Source organism: Rattus norvegicus, chromosome 1 (genome assembly GCF_021556685.1).
Source record: "Rattus norvegicus strain SHRSP/BbbUtx chromosome 1, alternate assembly SHRSP_T2T, whole genome shotgun sequence".
In the NCBI taxonomy this organism is placed as follows: Eukaryota; Metazoa; Chordata; class Mammalia; order Rodentia; family Muridae; genus Rattus; species Rattus norvegicus.
Window position 1 is genome coordinate 199,966,173 of NC_141534.1, and position 14,669 is coordinate 199,980,841.

The following is a 14,669-nucleotide window of genomic DNA, read 5'->3' on the forward strand; positions in this document are numbered from 1 at the left end:
TCTTCAGGACTCCGCTCTACACCAACCATCTCCTCACCTGACTGACCAGCCCCTGCCAGTGGTCTGAGCTCTCCAAAGATCTCTGCCAATTCCTAAGGACTCATCCCTGACCCCAGAAGAATCCCAAGGTCACCTCTTTGGTTTATACCTTGAGGGCACCATTTTGCATTTCTTTGCTCTAAGTCTTGCTCAGTCTTGGCTCCAAGGATCAGGCTATGGACAAAAGGACCTCCCACCTAAAGCAATTAATGGTTCTGGTGAATGGAAGGACCATAAGCCAAGCAGGACACAGATGACAGATTTCAGGTGACAGTTATGAAATAAGTGCTCTTAACATAACCAAGTGATCAGGCTGGGAGATACACATATTCATACATAAACACAAAGACATGCATGCACACACATACAAACACACAGGCACACATACATGTACATACACTCACACATAAACACAAACATACGTTCATACACATGTACACACACATAAACACAAACACAAACACACATGCACACACTCACACTCATACATAAACATACACAAACACACATGTACACATACATGAACACATAAACACAAACACACATGCACACACACATAAACACAAGAACATACACATACACACATAAAATCAAATAAACGTGTACACACACACACACACACACACACACACACACACTCATGCATGTCAACCACCAGGCCTCAGGCCTAGAAGGCTGGTGAGGCAAGGAGGCCCAGAGCACAGAGGGCAGCAGCTGGAGCTGGAATGAGGGTGAGTTGGAGAAGCTGGAGACTGAAGGAGCAACTGTGTAGAGAGATAGGCAGGACTTCCCACTCCATCCCTGCATGAGCTGAGGATGCCAGGGCTCCAAAGAGGAGAGCAGCACCATTAGCGTAGGGCGGGGTGGACAGTGATGGGTCCAGGAGAGCCACATGGGCTGTGAGGCTGCAGGAGGAAAGATGTGGAACGTTTCCTATCCCTCACTCAGGTTTGGTGAGGCCAGTTCAGAGGTCCCTTAGGAAGAGCTTGCCACTCACAGTTCCACCATGGAGATGGGCCACCCTACACTGTGGCACCCAGGGTTTCCAGGAGGGAGAGAGAAGTGGAGTAAGAACCATAACTGTCCTCAAGTAAGTAGGTGGGGTGCCCCTGAATCGTTCTAAATGGGGTGCCTTAGCTGTCTGGCACCTACCTGCCCTAGGGGATGAGGGAGGTAGAGAGGCCCCTTAAAGATTCATAAATGAGGGATTTCCTGGGCTTTGCACTGATGATTTTGCATATAAGTGACTCTCAGTGCAGCCCAGGAGCAAACTGGAAACCATTAGGTACTAATTTAACAGAGAGAAAAGGATTGATCTCCAGTGAGGTTGGTGGGATTCAAAATACAGGAACACAGCATGCTTGCTTGATAGTTATTCCTTCTGGGGTGGTGACATTTAGCGTAACAAAGCTGGCACAGCACATAGATAGGTGGCAGATACCCCCCACAGATGCCATTTTTATCTCAGGCTCTTAGCCCCACAGGCCTCTCAGGCAGCTTCTTTCTTCTGAAATCCTAACCCCTTGCTGGCCATCCACCAGCCACAATGGTCTCCTCCTACTCTTTTCAGGCCTGGAGCAGTGGGCCCCAGTACACTCAGCCCTTTCCACGTCTAGTCTTCACCAGTCCCTGATGTCGCAGCTTCTCTCACTGAATTCCCAGCTCAAGGGCAGAATTCAAAACTGGTGTACCCTCTGGGATCAAGGGTGTCCTCTCCAGCCTTATGACAAAGATGGTGAAGAGCTTGGGCTCCAATCCCCCACAACACTCCCACACAGAGACTACCTCAGCCTTCAGGCTGAGCTCCCCCTGGGCTGATCCCTCTTACGCACTCTCTTACTCCCACAAACCTTCATTGGGAGCCTCTCACCTTGAGTGTGGTTCAACCTCTGTGTTCTTCCACTCCTCAGCCCTGAGACTTCCCATGTGCTGACTAAATGTTATTATTCTTGGGGATCTTGGGGATTTGCTGTCCAACTGGGCTTTGAGAGCAAGAAGGTGCCTGATGCCTGACGAGGGTGGATGGGGCATGTGTAGTGGATCTCATGGAAGGTAGATGGAGATTCAGCAGGAGTCCAGTGCCAGTATGGGCTCCCTGGATATGCCGGGGAGCCATCCTTATCCTGGCTGGAGAAAACCAGATCATTGTTTCCAGCCATGCTGTCAGGCTTGGTCTAGGGACTGAGCACACAGGGAGATGAGAAAGGACAGAGAGTAAGGAGGGTGTGGAACCTCAGATGGAGGCTCTCACTGTCCCCATTAGCCGCATCAGCTCTCTTCACGGCTGCCAGAATTCTGCGATACTTTGGGCAACTTTTGTCCTCGGTAGCACCAGGCTCCGTGTGGCTGGGGCTTGTTCTGCTCTCTCTCAAATGCCGGGCACACATGGATGACCCAACAATACATCCTGAAAATAGAAAGTATATGTGAATGTGCACATGAGCTACAGGCCAGCCTCGCCCCATTGCCTGGCCCAGTGCCTTGTGCAAAGTAGATGTTCAGAAAATATTTACTGAGAAAATGAAATGTTAGTTCTTTGTATGAGTTCCAGCTAGGGTGTGTACCTTGGTGCTGCCCAGGCAGGCCTGAAGCCAGAGGGCGGAACTCTTCTCTTTAGGCTGTGACTCAGGTCTTGGGGGACACCTCACTATAGGCCAGCCCCCAGTAGCCTGTCTGTATGGGAGGCTTGGCCCATGAACCATCCACTGTGGGGCAGGAAAGGGAGGGCACCTCTGTCAGCCGAGGCTCAGTGTAGCAAGCCTTGGAGTGGAGCAAGTGTCTTTAATGTGCTTTGGTTCCCATGAAGCAGTTGTCACCATCCAGACCCCCAACCTGGGGGACCGCAGAAGCAGCTGAGGGCATTTGAAATAAGACCTGGAGAGAGAGTGAGTTATGACAGTCAGGGTGCAGGTAGCTCACTGAGGAAGGAACACCAGAGTGCCAAGGTCACACAGAATAGCACCAGGGCTAAAAGCGCTGACCTGGAAGTAAAGGCTTAAAAATTTTGAGTTGGTATTGTGAGGCCGTTTCTGCAGACCTGTACTTTGTGGCTTCAGGCAGGTGTGCAGTCTCTCTGATACTCAGTTTGCACTTGTTAACTCTGATACGCACTCATGAGGACACTGCAGTGTCTCCATGGTTACAAAGTGGATCTGCTGGGACACGGGCCTTCCCTGGGCTCACCCACTATCCGGGAGGAGTGGGATTTGAAAGTGCCAACTGGAGCATCCTTTCAGTAAGGAACAGCTAAGGTCAGGGGAGGTGCAACCTCACCTACATTCCCAAGGCCCAGCCTTTCTCTAGTTAGCCCAGAAGGGACTCTTCAAGGACCTGCCAAGTTCAGTGCCTGTGGTCACCTCATTATTTTGCCTTGGGTGAGCCAACAGTGTACTTATGAGCCATATCTCATCCTGAACTGAGCCCCACCTGCTGCTAGAGACGACCAGGGCCTGTCTCTCTTGAGGACTTTCAGAGTACATAGAGCTTCTTATGCACCCCATGAACGCCCCAAAGGTTGACTCCTCCAGACCGCTGCCCCAGGAAGGGGTTCTCCATGGTGGAATAGAAGGTTCACTTCATGTCAGTGTCTATGTCCTAACACAGGGCTGCTATCATGTGCTGCCCAGCAAAGAATCCAGTCCCCTTCCAGCTGCCCCGAAGACCCTGAACAGGGCATGCCCACTTACAGGAGGCAACTGAGGCACATTATTGCTCCTCTTCGGCCAATATCCCTGTTTGGCATGGTACCTGGAAGTCGCCTGTCAGTGAGCTCATGGGACAGTAACCTGCAGTTCCAAGGATCTCATGGCTGTCCATAGCCATTCCTTTTGCCTGTGCCATGCTCAGCAGCAAAGGCTGGAAAAGAGAAGGATGCTAGCCAGACTGGGAGGAGCAGGCCCAGGGCTTGTGCCAATGCAATAGGGCAGAGGGCAGGAAGGCAAGGACAGCCTGGGCCATTATATAGATAGATGCCAGTGGGGTTGGAGGTCAGCCTAGCAAAAGCCAGGGGCAGGGAGGTTGTGAGCTTGAAGCTCTCTTGGGAACTAAGAAGGGATTCTATTTCTGCAACTTTTACAAGCGGTTATCTCTGCAGCATAGTGAACTCAACAACAGCCAGGCTTTAGAACCTCAAAGCTGCTCGGTGATTGCTACAGAGGAACTGCCAGAGTTGATTTACAAGCCCTAAACAGCAAAGGGAACCATAAGCCTTTCTGAAGGCACTTCTCATACAGCCAAGTATGCATAGCACTTGGCTGGGTGAGCTTCCTGACTCCTGCCCCACCTACATCATCATAGAAGACTAGGGTGTTACCTCAGAGCTTCCACTGAGCTGCTGTCCCCTCAGTCACGTTACAGTCTCCCCCCCATGGTAAACCTACAAGGGACCAGCCACTGGGCACTCATTGCGTCCCACTTGCTGGTCTGGCCAGCTCCCAAGGCTACTCTTCTGTGGTCAGCTAGCTGCGTGATGGCCTCTGAAGATGTATACAGCACAGGTGACAGAACCTGTTCATAATACAGGTGCCGGAACCTGTTGGTGAATTATTCCCTTAACATAGCAAGAGACACTTTGTGGGTGAGATCTTAAGATGGGGCAGTAACCACAGATTATCCCATGTAACTCCAAGGGTCCTAATGAGAGGAAGAGCATGAACAGAGGCCATGGGACCAGTGAAGCAGAGGGAGCCAGAGTCTAAGTATGGCACTATAGGGAGAAGCCTACACGACAAAGGACCTGGTAGCCTCTCAGGGCTGGGAAAGGCCTGGGCACAGCTTGCTCTGGGGTCCCAGGAGATGCAGCCTAGCTTGCACCCTGCTTCAATCTATGGTGCCTGCTGAGAGACTGCTGCCCTCTGGGACTGTATGATGAGAAATTCACTTTGAAGTCACCATGATGACCTTAGTGACCAATGGGAAGGGGCTGGGGTCATAGAAGCTAGACCAGCCTGAAGCCATCACAGAGATAGATGTTAGGAAGGCTAAAGGCCATTCTTCCAGAGTCCTGGTCGAAGGGGGTTACTCCTCTAAGCTCTCTGGGATAGCCAGGCATTCCAGCAGCAGTGGCAAAAAAAAAAAAAAAAAAAAAAAAAAAAAAAAAACCTCACTCAAGTGCAGTCCCTGCCCCACCGCATTCCTTTCCTGTGTCCCGCAGGGCAGCTGGTCCCAAAGTTCAGGGAAAACCAAACCCCTCAAAGCTAATTTTTCCTGCAAGTCTCCACTAGATTGGCCTCACCCACAGGGCCCAAGGCTCTCCTCGGGCTGTGGTCTCCACCCCAACAGATAAACACCATCCTGCATAGCACCACCCAGGCTCTGGGGCTGTAGGTCTGTTTCCTAGCAGCAAGGATAGGGGAGAGCTCTAGGGAGAGGAAACTCTAGCTTTCAGAGGTATGGCCTAGCCTGTCATCTTCATCCACCTCCCAGCAGGAACATTCTTGCTGTCGCCTAGGGAATCCAGCCCCAGGCTGTGCTGAGTCTAGCCCCACACCCAACACACCACAAGGAGCAGTGCTGGACAGAAGGGTCTGGAACTGTGGGCTGATCAAAGGGTCATTCTGTGCTCAGCATGACCCAAGCTTCGAAGTGGGAAATGGGCCCTCTCCACAACTGCTTCTCTCCCCAAACTGATGTGTTGATGTCCCGAATGGGTTGAGCTTCTGAGTGTAACTGCATTTGAAGAGAAGTCCCTTTAAAAGGTTATGAAATTAAATGAGACCCCCCTCCTTAATGGTGTCCCTGGCATCTTTATGAAAAGAGGAAAAGGCATCAGAGACCTGCACAGAGAGATGGCCATGTGAAGAGGAGGTCAGAGAGCAGCTACCAGGAAGCAATAGAAAGAAGCCATAGATAAGCCAATGTACTGGCCCCTTGAGTTCAGACTTACGCATGAGCAGTGATAGTAACCATGTGTTGTGTGACAAATGAATGTGAAATGTCCTCATCGGCTCCCATGGTTGAACACTTCAGCTGTTGGTGCTGATCAGAAAAGCTGTGGAACCTTTAAGGGGTGGAGCTTCATTGGGAGAAGGTGTGGAAAGCATCCTGAATTACTTTGTCACAGTGACCAATGCTGACTGATACACCCTCTTCTTCTCCAAGCTTGCCCATGCTCTTTGAGTACCAGAGGCACCCTGCCTATCTAGGGATGAGACACACTCAGAGAGGCACCAAGGACCTCAAAATCAAGTTCTTAAGGCCAATAGTCACCGCAATCTCAGATTCCTATGTCTGAAGACCATGTGAAGGACACTTGATGCTGGACAGAACCACCCACCCTGACTCCCAACCACAGTAGGCCTCCACAGGATTCCCCAGGGAATGAGTATGGCCCTGTGTCTGCTCTGGGATTGTCTTCTGCTGTGAACACTACAGAGTATCTCTTTGTGATGAGACCCTATACTCAGTGAGGATTCCAGTAAGGCAGAGAAAATGCTGACCTTCCTGCCCTGAGACTTGCTCGCACACACAGAACAACATGGAGACAACTGTCCAGCAAGCTTGTGATGGAGGGCCCGTGCTCGGTTGGGCACCAGTTGTGTGGGTCCATCTTTAATTATTTTAAATACGAATAAAAGTACAGAATAAATGCGACTGCATATCATACCTTACATGACAAGGGAGGGAGGGAAGGTGTCATACACCCTGGCACACAGCTTTGGGAATACGAAGTGTCTTCGGTACCAGGTCTGTGTTTCGCTTTGGTTTGGGGTGACAGGCTTGAGAGCCATCACCCAAAACACTGCCTGTGCTCGCAACAAGAGGGGGCTTCAACTGAGCAAGAGCAAAGGCAATGCTGGGGACCCCCGGGGAGGGACCAATAGAGAGAAAACTAGGTCTAGATGGCCAAGGATGGTAGAAAGGGAGGGGCTGCACGTATAAAAAGACCAGCAATGAACCAAATAATATTGGAAATAATACCTTTGGCAATACTTCTGTAAGAAGCAGAATTACGCTACATGTTATTCACATGCATAGGAGTGCGCAAGAAAAATCTCTTACAATTGTAGTTGGTGCGGGGTGGAGATACGTCCTGGAAATGACAGGCTAACTGGTGGGGAAATTAATCCATGAAGGCATCATGTCTCTAATGGAGAAGTCCCGTCAGCACGACAGCTGAGAGGGCCCCACTCAGTGTAAGCGTGCGTGCGCACACACACACACACACACACACACACACACACACACCACACACACACACACACACACACACACACACACGGTATTCCAAATAAATACTCTCTCGTGCTCTCTCTCACGCTCTCGTTCTTTCTCTCTCACTCTCACACTCTCTTGCTCACACACACTCTCTTTCTTTCTCTGAAGTCATTTTTTTTCCAAAGCATCCTTGTACTCAGGCCAGACTTTCCCCCTGACTACTGAGCCAAGTGGCCACTGTGAGAGAAGGGGGAATTATCCTGGAACACAGGCCTCAAGACACACGGCCCCTTCAGTAGCAGAATTGGCGCGGTCCATGCTGATGCCCAGGGCTCTCCCTGAGCCTTCCAATGGGCCGAGAGTCCCATCTCCAACGAGGGTGGACCGCAGAAGGACTCTCACAGCCGAGCAACTGCACATCCTCCTGCTGCCAAAGCCCAGCTTTTCTCACATGCCCAAGTGACAGTCGGGCATGTAATGTGTACGCTTTCTGACGCCAGTGGACAGGATCCTGACCTGAGAACACAGCCTTATGGGCAGCATCCCTTGGCAATACTCCAGTGAAAAGCTTTGTGACATTCCCACCTCGTCCTGTGTGCCAAATGGGCTCACATTGTTCTCTCTGTTATTCCCTGGGGTCTTGAAAACATGACAAGACTTTCAGAGTATCCACTGCAAACCAAGGTGCTAACAGGCCTGGAAAGGTCCACAAACAGCAAAGCTATCTCCTAGTCACACCCCACGTGGCCCGAGCTTAGTCTGTGAGATGTGTTTCTGAGGACATGGGTGTCTTGAGACTCACCCTAAGTGAGTTACAGAACATGGCTGTACATGACAGAGAATGGAGATAGACGATTCCCCCAACAGGAAGATGGACTGGAGCCTGTAACCAGCTAGAACCAAAGCCGGAAGCATCCTCATGCTCTCCAGTGACCCTCTGCAAATGGGGAGGGCTTCACTTCCTTTTGCACCAACTGTTCAATGCCTTGAGGTTGTTCTATCCTGACATTAACAGCAGAACTTCCCTTTCCAAATATAAACTGGAGGAAAACATCCAAAGGAGCAGAAAAGCGAGGCAGGCGGGGCCAGTCAAGTGGAAGAAACAGTTTGTTTAAAGATGCTCCTTCTCTATGTTGGGCATAAACAAAGTCTACAGGCAGAACAGGTCAGCGAGATGAGCCTGCTGCCAAAAGCTGACTTCTGGGTTTCTTCTCAGCACAGCAAAGGGAGCAAGGCTTACTTCTGATGCCACTTGGGAATACAAACAGAAATGAAAGAGCCTCCATTCTCTGAGCAGCTCTTTTCTCTGCCCACAAGGGGTTACCAATTTAAGCAAGGCCTGCTAGGACATAACACGTGAAGAACAGCCCCAGAGCCGTGGCTTTAATCGGATCCCAGAGCTGTCCAACTCTACATCCAGACAAACTCTCTTGGAGGATGGAGGGCAGGGCTGGTCTGTGGCCTCCCATAGCCTCCTCTTCCTACCCACTGGGTGCCAGAGATCCATTGCCCTCCTGAGATCCAAGGCACTCTGGGAACAGACAGACGCTACCCCCAGTGTATTTTCCAAGGCTTCAGGAGGAGGAGCCTAGTGATCAAAAGCAGAGCTGCTGAACATGGCAAGAGGATTTTCAAAGTAGTTCCTACAACAGGCGCCTTGGGAGGAGGAGATTGGGTGGGGCTCTGGCGGTTTTCTCCACACTGTGGGCGACAGTTCTCCACCTGGAGACTTTTAAAGTCACAGCAATGACAGAGTCAGTGGGCCCAGCTTCTGCAGAAGGGACTCAGCTCTCACGGTGTCTTCCAGGCAAACGCTTCATCATCCAGGACCTGTGCCAGCCTTGTGTTGAAAGGCCCGTAGAAGTCCCGCAGGATCTTCTGAGTGATCGGCCACATGGGTCCCAGACTACGATCCTCAGGACGCCGTGTGTTGGACGCGGGGCTCTTGGTCATCAAAGCTTCTTGCTTCTCACTTAGAGGCCCTAGAATGAGAAGGAATATGGTCCTGTAAGGCTGTAGGTGTCACTTGAAATAAAGAAGACTTCATAGGAGTCCTAGCTGACCTGCATGCTCAGCCAAGGCTTCCCTATAAGAAGATATGGTTGGACTGGAAAGATGGCCTAGTGGTTAATAGCACTTGTTCTTGTAGAGGACCTAGGTTCAATTCCCAGCACCTACTAGGGGTCCACAATCATCCATAATAATTCCACTTCTAGGAGATCTGATACCCTCTTAGGCACACACATCACACACAAACACACACACACGCACGCACGCACGCACGCACGCACGCACGCACACAAACAGAATGATCAGAAACACAAAGCAAATACATTTTTTAAATAAAAAAGATACAGTTGGATTCACCTGGAGAAGCCAGCCATCAGGGGGTCCCTGCTGGTACTGAGACGGTGCCCTCACCTTTGGGTCACCTGAGAGTTCATGTCCATCTTCTCTACATAGGCCGCCTTCGAGGCCCGTCATTTGTCCTAAGTGACTATGGACAGGGACTTCTGTTTCCTGAAACTCTGCCAACATCACTTCCAGTTTGGGTTCCTGAGTGACACAAAAGGGCTTGGGCCCGAGTGAATTCTGCTTCCTCTTTTTTTTTTTTTTTTTTTTTTTTCGGAGCTGAGGACCGAACCCAGGGCCTTGCGCTTGCCAGGCAAGTGCTCTACCACTGAACTAAATCCTCAACCCCCTGCTTCCTCTTTCTTGCTGTGAAGTGGGAGAAGGGTGGGAGGAATGGTGGTGCCTGTACCTATAGCAATTGTATTGTGGGGAGATGCCCCAGGGCAGGCCGGCAGGGGCTACAAATGATGCTCTAACTGCCCCATCCCAAATGTCTGGGCCAACAGTTGCTCACTGCCTCAACCTCGGTCACTAGCCCACCAGCTCCTCTCGCTTCTGGACCCCAAGCCTGTAGGACCCAACCAAAATCATTCCTACAGCCCAGTGTTTCAGGGTTATACAAGACAGAAAAGTGGCCTTATAGTCATGTCTCTCTTAGGACCAAAAGACAGCCACATTAGGCAGGAGATCTCTAGGTGGCCAAATGAAAGAAAACATGATTCTAAGTCTTAAACGGGATAGAGTGTCTAAATTCAAGCCTATTACCAGCTCTCGGAAGGAAGGAAGGAAGGAAGGAAGGAAGGAAGGAAGGAAGGAAGGAAGGAAGGAAGGAAGGAAAAAAGAAAGTTAAGAGTTCTGAATTCCACTGGTGGCCAGATATATTTCAAGAAATGTTCAGTTAACAAAACTCCTCAGGCAGATCATTAAATGGAACTATAGAAAGGTGGCCTGGTCTGTCATTTACAGCCTCCACAGTTGTCCTTGGGTGACTTATCCACACCCAGGCAGCACACCTCACCTCTGTATGTGCCTCTGCCAACCTGTGTCCTGGTCAGTTAGTGGAGCCTGTCAGCTGGCGTCCTCGGGCTGAAGGCAGGCCATGAGCCTCTGACTCCAGAGACTCCCAAGCAACATCTGCCACGATGCGATAAATACCCCAGCCATTCTCAACCCGTGGACCATGACCCCTTCAGCAAGTGTCTATCTCCAAAAGTATTTACATTACAATTCCTAACAGTAGCAAAATTACAGTAATGAGGTAGCAACAAAAATAATACCATGGGTGGGGGTCACCACACCATGAGGAACTGTATTAAAGGGTCACGGCATTAGGATGGTTGAGAACCAGTGCAACAACAGTCAGACCTCCACATTCCGTGTCCCTATAGGGCTCTCCTAGCCACCTACGTGAGCAGCTTCAGAATTCAATCCCTCTCCTCTTCTTTTTCATTGATTCCTCTCTGGTCCCTCAGCAGTGTGGGTTCCCCATCATTACGGGGCTCACTGTGACAGTACATACCTTCCCCTCTGGGATACAGTTATTTCCTGAGTTGGACTGGGCTTCCTTCAGCCAAGCTGAAAATCTCAGAGGAGTGCCTCCTCTCCAGACCTTGCCCACCATCCCATGTACAGTGCCCCATGTAGCAGTTACTAGGTGAACAGGAACTGATCTGGCACCTCTTTGGGAGCCCCTCGGCCTCACACAGTCCATCTCTTCCCATTTTACATTTAACCTAGAGCCCTCCTAAAGAGCCCACATGCCATGGGGAAGGGGAACAACTCCCTCAGAAGGTGAAGTGCTCATCGGTGTTTTTTTCTGCAATCATGAGGACCTGAGTTTAAGTCTGCAGGATACCTCTAAAGAGCTTGGTGTGGCAGCATGTGCATATAACCCCTACACTGGGAAGGAAGAGATAGCTAGACCGTTAGACTCCCTGGCTAGTCAGTCTAACCAAGACAGCAAGCTGGGTTCAATGAGACACCAGAGGAAGATCCCAATGTTGACATCTTACCTGTACACACACACACACACACACACACACACACACACACACACACACCACAAAAACCATTCACATGAGAAAGCCCATATCCCTGGAGTTTGTGCTGAGCCCCACTGTCTGAAGCATGACACATACCCAGGTTTAGAAACTGGAAGACCTTGTGCATGGTGTACTTGACATTGGATGCATGGTCTTCCAGACGTAGAATGAGGAACTGCTCCTTACTGAAGACAGTGAGCCAGTCCAGAAGGTACACAGCATACAGACCGACCTGGAGCCTCACCTAGAAAGGAGGAAGAGGGTGTTACTGCAGGAAAACCTTCCCCAGCCCTGAGAGGTGCTTTCCCAAAGCATGATGGACATCTAACACAGAGTCACCTTAGCCTTCCAAATTGTCTTCCAAAGTCCAATCTTAACAAAAGGCGCTCTGTACCACGTGTGCAAAGAACCCCTATCCTTAGGGTTGCACTAGTCTTTACAACAGGTGGCTCCAACCTCTCCTCACAAGTGAGAAGCACAGAAAGGATCTCAAGGGCATACAAGTTCTTTGTATAATGTGGGTGGCTGTCTCTCTGCTGTCAGTCACAGCAGACTGCGAAAAGTCAAAAACAGGCACCTCAAAGGCAACCCGGACACTGCAATACATAAGGACAACCATGACCATGAAAGTGGGTGATGTCCCCCAAATGTAAGCATGAGGGGGTGGAGCCAATGAACAGGAAAGCCTACCTCCTCCTTTCTGACTCATATCTCCAATCTTTACCCAGTTCCTTCTCTCATGCCAAACTGCAAGTTAGGAGTAAAGAACTGACCCACTCAAAGACGGGTCTGGTTTCTGCTCTGCCCTGAGAGTGACTACTAAAGCCTCTCCCTGGCTTGAATTACCCAACAGGAGCCATTTCATTTCCCTAGAATATCAAGTTAACACAGCGACTTCTGATGGAGCTCTGTATGTGATGGAGCCCCAGTAAGAACCCTGGACACCATTGCTTGGGGTGACAAGGTTCTTCATTGTGGTCATGTGGTCCGACCATGGCTAGGAGGTGCTGGCAACCCCCTATGACTCTAAAGGGAGAAATGGACTAGAGACTCTGCCCATTTGCTTTCCCTCACTGAATCCTTGCCACACCATAAGCTGTGGCCATGGTCACAGCAGCCTTTGGTGTATCCTGTGAACCCTGTTCTAATACCAAACTTGAAGATGGTTGGTGACTTTGCCCCAGAACTCACAGCTGGCGTCAGAGGGAGAGCCACTCACCCCAGCCACCTCCCTATTCATACCCCTTCCCTCTGTCCACTCCCAACAGCACCTGCTAAACACCCACAGGCTCCTGGATGGGTCTCCCATCAATCACTTCTACATGCTGTCCTTCGGCTGTTGCGGTCATGTGCATTGTAAAGCCGTGAGCAGGTCCCAGCTGGCCCTGGCTCAGGGCCCTGGGCCTCTCCATTTAGAAGCTGCTTTCAGCTCCTAGTTCATTCTCCCTCCATAGCTCCTCCCAGTTCTAGGCTCCTCCTCCAAGCCTTCATGTTTTTGAAGCAAATCTTCTTCTTCATTCTCCCTGACAAACTTGATTTTGTGATTCCTGGGGGCAGGGCCATCAAGTCACCTCAGGCAAAGCCTTGTGTCAGCTCTTGGTGGAACTGCTGAACTCTGTGTTAACAACACACTAAGGACACACCTGACCAAGTGCACGAAGGTGCTTACTGGCTTCGTCTCTCACTATTCTTTTTCCACTTCGTCATTTTTTTTTCTAACTAGGCAGGAAGAGGCAAAGGAAGGAAAACAATTAGAGAAAATTGCTGTTGCCTCCAAAATCCACGAGCTGACATCTCTAAACCTCACTTTGGCGCTACTTTGCACCAGCTCATCAAGACTCAAGGCTAGCCTGAAAAAGCCAAGTGTGTGTCAGTCCCAGTAACACGTACACAAGCAGCCTGCAACATGGAACAGATATGAGACAACATGTTAGGTCAGGGACTCACGGGCTTTTTATATCTCTTCCCAGCCAGCTTACAGCCAGCCTGGTCTCACAAGTTGATCTCTTCCAGAGAAATTACTTTTTATAACGTGACAGCTTCCAGTAAGAAAGAAAGTGAATGTCAGGGACTGTCACTAGTGTTTTAGTTTATCCTGTCCCTGCATCTGTCCTGGTGACATAACATCCTTCAAAACCATCTTGGCAAAAGTCCACCACTGCCCTCAAAGACCTGACTGTACAGGGCCTTCCTCACAGGCAGATTTGGGATTCCTACATATGTGCTAGCTCCAAGGATCGAGTATCCTTCCAATCCACTGGTTCTAGAACCCCTTCCCTCAGCCAGGAGCGCTTTGGGCCCCTTGGAAACACCATCTATGCATACAAGACCACCGTCATGACTGGGAAGTGGTAAGACACCCTAAGACAGCACCAGACAAAGTCTCATTGCCCCCACGTCTGTCCAGCATAGGGAGGGAACCAAAATAGAAAGAGAATCAAAACAGAATCAATGTAGAGAAGCTATTTAGGGCAAGGGCCCAATCTATGTAAAATCAGAAACCACCAAGGCTGAGGGAAGCCTTTGAGCTTGTGGATGCTTGGTGACTCACTGACAAAAAACGAGAAACCAGGAGGGCAGGTCTGCCTGGACTCAGCAGCTAATCCCTGACAAAGCTAAGTCAGAAGGTCAGTCCCTCACAGATGTGAGCCTTGTTCCACTACACAGAAGCTCTGGTACAGAGTGAGCACCCTATGGGTTCCATGAGGCACCTCAGGGGGCGCCAGGGAGCACCTGATAGGGAGCCCAGAGGCGCCAGGGAGCCCCTGATGGGGAGCCCAGAGAATACCTTAGGGAGTCACAGGGTCCTAACAAGTACCTTGGGGAGTCTAAAGACCACTGGGGACCATCTCATGGGAATTACAGAAGGCACCTAGTAGGAGATCCAGAAAGTACCTGAGGGGATCTAATTTTGAGGTAAACCTGGTCACAGTCCCAACTCTGCCTCAGACAGATACCGCCCTAATCCTTACTGTTCTCCAATTTCAGTCGCCACTCCCCATTTACCCTCCATTCTGTCCTCCAACTCCCCACTCAGGCATTCATTTCTTCATCCCTTCAGAAAACCCTGTGAGTTCCCAT

The 14,669-nt window shown here is 50.3% G+C and overlaps 1 protein-coding gene across 8 annotated transcripts in view; it reads right to left on the reverse strand.

Annotated features, from left to right (window-relative positions):
• Positions 1 to 6,537: 6,537 nt before the first annotated feature.
• Chst15 (carbohydrate sulfotransferase 15) overlaps positions 6,538 to 14,669 on the reverse strand; it is an 85,603-nt gene continuing 77,471 nt past the window's right edge. For 7 of the 8 annotated variants that reach the window (XM_087643985.1, XM_087644086.1, XM_087643901.1 and 4 more), the window contains exons 7-8: positions 11,685 to 11,832; positions 6,538 to 9,176 (exon numbers count right to left, since the gene is read on the reverse strand). In XM_087643985.1, the coding sequence (XP_087500111.1) occupies positions 8,986 to 9,176; positions 11,685 to 11,832 (339 nt within the window). In that variant the 3' untranslated portion in view covers positions 6,538 to 8,985. 8 annotated transcript variants of the gene reach the window in all.